The 7017-nt window shown below is 34.4% G+C and overlaps 1 protein-coding gene across 1 annotated transcript in view; it reads right to left on the bottom strand.

Moving 5' to 3' along the window:
- Nucleotides 1-2956: 2956 nt before the first annotated feature.
- Nucleotides 2957-7017, bottom strand: part of LOC103772818 (calcium-activated potassium channel subunit alpha-1) — a gene marked incomplete at both ends in the record, with an annotated part of 117435 nt that continues 113374 nt past the window's right edge. Inside the window, 2 exons of the mRNA XM_008940161.1 lie at nt 2957-3112; nt 4912-4981. Of these exons, the coding sequence (XP_008938409.1) occupies nt 2957-3112; nt 4912-4981 (226 nt within the window). The remainder of the gene's footprint in view (nt 3113-4911; nt 4982-7017) is intronic.

Raw genomic sequence — 7017 nt, forward strand, 5'->3', positions numbered from 1 at the left:
GGGGGGAGTTGGACTAGATGACCTTTGGAGGTCCCTTCCAGCCCAGACATTCTATGATTCCTGAAGTTTACTTTTACAATTCTCTTCTGCACAGCATTATGGGTATATTCCTAACAACACAGATGAGAATAAAAAGAAATTATTTTAACAGAAATTATAAAAGAATAAGAACTTCTTTATAATTTCTTGTGTAAGAAATTATAAAACAGAATATTCTTTATTGGTAGTTGAAAATAAGTTGTACATTGAAAGAAATGTATTTTAAACACTTTCTCACGTTCATCTATTGTGCCCTTTCTGTCCACATAAATTCCTTGTGTGACTGTCTGGTTTTATTTTGCCTTTAGATATGGATACCAAAATATGACAGACAAGTAATTGGCTGAAAGCTGTTCATACATTCCTAGCAAAGAGTGAAGTTTCTTAGATTTACAGTCTTATAATTGAATTTCCTTAAGCAATATAATTTATCAACTATGTCTTTACTCAACTCCATTGTCTGCTTAAATCAGAACTAACAAGTATCCTTACTGGTATAAAAATTTTACAACCCCAGCCAACTGTTCCTATCATTCTTTTTCTGCAAGAATGTTTCTTTAAAACTGGCATAAAAGAGTATGTTTTATAAAAAAAACAAGTATACTAATTAAGACTCTAATTTCGAATGAGAGATACATACACTTTTTCATTGTTCACACTAAAGAAGAGCCTTTTAGTAGGTCAAAGCAGAGAGAGTATTCCTGAAATATTATGATACCTAATTCTTTAGCCTCAATCCTGTAAGGAGGATCAGGTAATCAGTTTATTAAGCAGCCTCCTGAAGAACTTCACAAGAAACTGACAAGTTGCATTCCCTCCCCAACTCTCTTTTAAAGTTCTTAATTTAAAGGAATTCACTGTGCATACCCTATTCTCTTACTGTAAAACAGTCTTACTTTAAAACAAGCCAAAACCAAAAAGCAAACCAGTTGACGTGTTCCATCAGTGCCTGTAAGCACCTGACTGATGTAAATCTGTGTGGCGTTGTCTCTCTACCAGCCTGAACTAGAAAGGAATGTAGGGGGAGACGCAAGCATTGCGTACTTGTGGGCACGAGCAACAGCTGTCCAAAGAGCACACAGAACATTACTGCTCCCAAAATAGCTTACAGGAGAATTGAGATTGCTCTAGATAATTTTTCAAATCTGTAATAGGGGTGCACTGTCTCAGCAATGGAGTAAAGACAAATTAATTTGTTTTGTGGACTTGTGTTACACTGAAGGACCACATGGCACATTTTATTAATTTACGCAACAATACTAACACATATTGGCTTATATCATTGTATACAGGGACAAAATCTGACCTGGGCTGCCTTTTATTCCATTTACTTACCTTCTGCAATGTTTTTCATACGGGTGGACTTGTGGTACACTTTTGCTAATCCAAACAATACAGAATTTGCAGTACAGTACAGTATTTTCATCATTCTTAAGACTATGCAAGTAATAAAGTGTCCCAGTTCTGTTATTAATACAATGCTAACAGTCTGTGCTATAAAAACATGAACATCCTTTCAGCTAAACACAGACAAAAAACCTTTTTTGTTGTTACCAATCAAGTTGGATTCTCATGAAGAAACGGGTCTCAGTTCTCCATGTTTATTTTGATTTTGTTTTTAATATACTCAAAGATCTTTGGAAACAATGATATGCATTTTACTTGCCTGTAAAATTCATTCTTAGTTAAGTGACACACACCTTTTTAACCAGTACTAACAGAGTCTTGCATTCTCCAGATGCATTATTTTATGGCACTTTTTTCTCTCACTGACATCTGAAGCAACACAAGTTAACCTATGTCTGCACATCATTCTTTTTATAACTGTATATAATCCCAGATACAAGAGCAAAACTGACATTGATAGCTTCCTCCAAGTCAAATTTACTGCTATTCTCATGGTTATTCTGAGTATATAAAAATAGTAAGATATAATCTGAGTACTGCCTTGCAAAGCTGAGTCTTCAGCTTAAAAGTGTTCATCAGTGAGCTAGTCCAGTCTGTCACTGTACTTAAATAATTCTAGGAATATTTTATAAAATAAGAAAATACAGGATCAAAGATGCGTAAGATAATAGTATAAGTGGTTATAGGTGCATATATATATATGGTGGTTTTCTGGAAAAAGGCTACCTTTACATTTGTAGTTTTTGACTTGTCAACATCTTAATTACAAATCCAGGCCATAAGCATGTGAATGTCTAGCACAGTTCCCCCACAGTCAGACACTTGTACACTTTATCACTTTCTGAATTTCTCCTTTGCTCACTGCAAGTTTAAATTGAGTAATAACTCAATTATTTAAATAATCTGAATTAAGATTGAGCTTCTGAAGATACGCATTTATTTAGATGTCCTCAAAAGGAAATTGATCCCTTCTGATTTTGGGAAGGCAGAAGTTGAGCAGAAGTTTTTTGTCTACTTCTGATGGCAAAAGCAAGTTCATGGAACAAGTTGCCTCAGTAATATTGAAAACTGGAATTCATTTGACTTTATGTAATAGTCTGGAATATCTTTGTGTCACAGGTGTCGGCTGTCTCCAAAGAATACCTTAATAAGTATTTTGGGACTTTATTTTTTTTTAGCAGTAGGGGCTTTTTTCATAGACAACCATGCGGTTTGTCTAAAACAAAGCAAAACAAAAACCACCAGAAACACCTCCCTAGAAACGGGTGATGCTTTGAAAAAGCATTTAAAGGCCAAACACTAAATAAAAGTAAAAACATTATTTGACAGAACTTGTCTTATAGCCAAATTTGCAGCAGAGAACTTTTGTATGGAAGCATGTGGTGGAGTTCTCCATCTTGAAAATCTGTTACCATGTTCCTAACTCTCTCATACTTCAGTGGTGTTCTCTATTCAACACTCTGACAAACTGAATTGCAGACTAATACATTCTAATGAGACAAGACATTACCTTTATGAATGACCTCATAGAGAAGAGGTTGGCTAACATTGTTGAAAGGCCTGGTGCCAGGCAGCTCTGGGCGATGAAGCCCAGCTTGAGCTCAGCAAGACAGATTGCATCATCCCCTTCTTTCCAGTTCCAGCTTGGGATATTTAGCAGATGGGCCTGGAAAACAAACAAACAAAAAATCCAGTAGGTGAAGAACCAAAAATACCTCCTCAAATACAGTACAGTATTGAAGGAGATAGCAGTGAATTTTTTTCTTTATTACTATCTTGACTTTTTCTGAGTAGGCAGAAGCACCTCAAGTGTTTGAGAGTTTAATTCTCTGCTAAGAAATGTTCCAATCTTATTACAGAGAAAACCTTAGAGTTCTCAAGCATTATTCTGGCTGTGACACTGCCAGGCCCATCCTCACACTGGAACAAACCACAAGAGTGTTGTAAAGTTTTCCTTCCTTCCTGTATATTCCTTTTACAGCACTTGAGCTACTCTCTGACCAATAAGGAACATACATAATATATATGAATCTAATATAACTTAGATTACAAATCATGTGAAACTGCAACCTTAATAAGACATTGTTGTTTAATAAGGTATACAACATCTTCAGTCTTTTCTATTTCATTCCTTCCACCCAGAAGGATAGCACTTCACTTAGTGAAAATCCAAACTTTTTTCTAAGACTTCTATTTGTAAGGAAAGAATAAACAAAATATTTAAAGCAAATAAAGACAATCAAGACACACTTCCAGTATAGACACTGGTCAGTCAGTTATTAATGTTATTCAGTTACTGGCATAACTGTTGATTCTCTCTTCCATCTGCCTTATACATTTTCATAGACAGAAGGAAACAGAGGACTTCTTGCTTGTTTCTCTTCATAAGTTCAGTACTTTGGTAACAGCTATTCTTGAAGACACATTCATTGGAAAAATACAATTCAAGGGAAAAAAAAACAAGGGAAAAATACAGCATTTAAAAGATCTTCTCCTCTGAACCTGTTTAAAGCAGAAAACACTTTACTTTTATTCTACAAAAACACAAGCTAATTCCATTCATGTACATGAAGAAGACATCACAAGCAACAGTAACTGCTCTTATTCTAGCCAAAGTTTACAAGTATCAGGAGTTGTTAGCAGTCACACTTCCTAGGTACCAGGATTTTTGTGTGTTTCACTGAATGGAGGTCTACCCAGCCGAGCTTCTTCAACAACACTGGGCAGTGGCTGATGCTTTTAGAAATTATAAAAGCATCAGGTCACATATTACTACTCTGTCCTCTGACACATAGCCCTTCTTCCTAGCCCTGTTACTCAGCAATTTATGGACTCCTTCATCTCAGGACTGCGTGAATTGACTTAATTGTATTTCAAGACCACAGATTTACCAACAAAAATTTGCCAAATACCTTTCCAAAGTGGATTTGTAATTTTCATCTCCACAGTATCGTTAGCAACAAATTCCACAACTGAACAATGTTCTCTATTAAAAAAAATTTTATTTAATTTTATTTACTTTGTACCTGCTACTTGGCAATTTCAGGTCTACAGCGACATGCAAGAACCAAAAAATCATAATAAATCTTCAATAAAGAAATAATTCTATGCATTTTTTTAAAAGTATCAACAAAGAACTGACTTCAGATGACTTGTCTAAAGGCAACTCATTTATCTTGGGTATCTCTAGTGTAATAAGCCGAGCAAAACTTACAGAAGCTGAGCAATTAAAAGTTCATCTGGAATCAATAGCAACTATGGACACCACAGCTTTCAGATTTACTTCCTAGGCAATTAATAAATGTCAGGATTTTGATAAGGCCCATTTTCTGATAAGTTCCCTTAAGGATTTTTTTCTTCAGAAAGAAAAATGTTTATTCTTAGTTTAACTAGAAAAATTGTGAATGAGTGAATGCAGAGGAGCAAAAATACTCAGGGGAGAGACACTGTTGGTCATCATATTACCTTATTGTGATACTGCAACATCTGGGTGATAATTCTTATCTTCGGATGATAATTCTTTATTGAAATAACTCTAAAAATAAAAGAAAAAAAAAACAATTAAAATAACTTAGAGCTGGTGGGATATCTGGATAATGTATTCCAATACCTCTATTTTAATGTGTTGTCAAATCCCACAATAAAAACTGTACTCTCTTCTTCATCTGACTGTAAAGCATACTGATTGAAATCAGACCCATGCAAAATTTACACCCAGTCAGATTCAGTTAATCATCAGCTAATACTGCAGAACATCAAACTTCAGGAATTACTCAGCTGGATGGTTTGCTCCTATGGAATACATAGAAAAAGAGTCTTGTTTTAGCAGCTCTGTTCAGATACTGTACTCATTCTTTTAAGTAAATAATATACTTGCAATTATTATGTCATCTTCAGTGATTACCTTCATATCTTTGAATCAACATAATTTATCAAGTTTTCCACTGATGTCTGAAACGAATCCCTTTCTTTCTGCCCCACCACATATTATTTATTTATAGTTGCTAGATATTCATTATATTTAAATACCTCAAAAAACTATTTTGACATAAATCCACATAGAAATTCATCTTAATTTTTACGGTTTATTCCAAAGTTCAATATTGAAACAGATATCTGAATGCTGAGTTTATAAAATATGGGGCTGCTTCCACAATCTGCAGTTTGCCTGAAATCTTAATTCTTTAATCAGTGTAAGATATACTCAACTGAGTAGGAATTAGAAATGGCTAGTAAGAAAAATTTTTGAGAGATTAGTGGACTGATTATGTGTTATGAGGAGAGGAATATACAATTTAAAAATGAAAAAAAGCATTGAGCAAAATTAAAGGGAGAAACAGGCCAAAAAAATCAGTTCTGTATATACAAGATAAAAGCAGAAAGAGACGATAAAACACTTTAAAACAAATAAACAAATCTGAATTATTATAGAAAAATCAGACTCGGAAGACTCTGAAAGACCTCACTATTTATATTGCTGGTTTGTAGGAAGTATCTTGCAAACTGCTGGTCTGGCTTGCACTTTGAACCATATCAAAGCTAGTGCATGAAGCAGATAAAAAAATCGTATGCATAAGTATAATTTAGGTTGTCTTTTGGAAGGACAAAACAAGCCTTCCTTCTAATTTTCCAGTCATTCAATAAAACATTCAATTTTGTTGAATCAAAATAATTTACATGTGAGAAAACAAGAGTATTGCAATCTTAAACTAACATTTTTGGATTTTATTACATTAAATCTGTTAAGAATGTACTAATCTGCAACTACAGTATTTTAAATGTATTTATGCAATTAATGTCAAAATAAAGTTTCTTGCATTGCAATCTAAAAGCATGCTTGCAGAATTAAATTAGGCATATTTAAGCCCTGTACCTTTCCCAGACAGTCAGATTTCTTGCACAGAGGGAACTTTTTTCAGAGGAACAATTTTAATCAATCTTTCTTTCTCCCCTTCTTTCCATTCACAGCACTCAAACATATGACAGGCCAGTAAAATTGGTTCATAACATTAGCCAATTCTATGTTAGAGAATTTTTAAAAAATCAGTTACATTTTAATTTTAAAAAGGAGAGACTAGTCTAAAACTAGGATTGTATGAACAAAACATGGAATGGCTTAGGTTTATTGTAACTCTAATTGCCATCTACAGACATTGTTTCACCCCCTTCCTTCAGAGAATATAAGGAGAAAAGCAGGACAAGATCTGGTGGTCTCTAATGTGCTAAGAGCCATGTCAATAAAAATAAGCAATGTTTGGCCTTCGATGTAAAAAAGGAGGATGGAGCCAGGAAACCATTGTATCATTACCATTATGAAGTGTATAATTTGCTATGCCATGAGCAGCACAATTACTTGTAGAAGCAGATATACCAAGGAGCAATGAAGTCTGAAGTGATTAAGAAGTGATCCTTCTGTCTCATCATTAACAGCAGCAGAGGCAGTACATGCACTAATGTAACAAACTGTTGCACAACATAACTGCGTCATCTTTTTCCTCATCTCTACTGAGGCCATGTGTCCTGCAAAATGACTAAGAGTACCAAAGCTTGTGTTCCAAGTGTCTCTTCTGA

The sequence above is a fragment of the Merops nubicus genome, unplaced genomic scaffold, assembly GCF_000691845.1.
Source record: "Merops nubicus isolate BGI_N331 unplaced genomic scaffold, ASM69184v1 scaffold11665, whole genome shotgun sequence".
In the NCBI taxonomy this organism is placed as follows: Eukaryota; Metazoa; Chordata; class Aves; order Coraciiformes; family Meropidae; genus Merops; species Merops nubicus.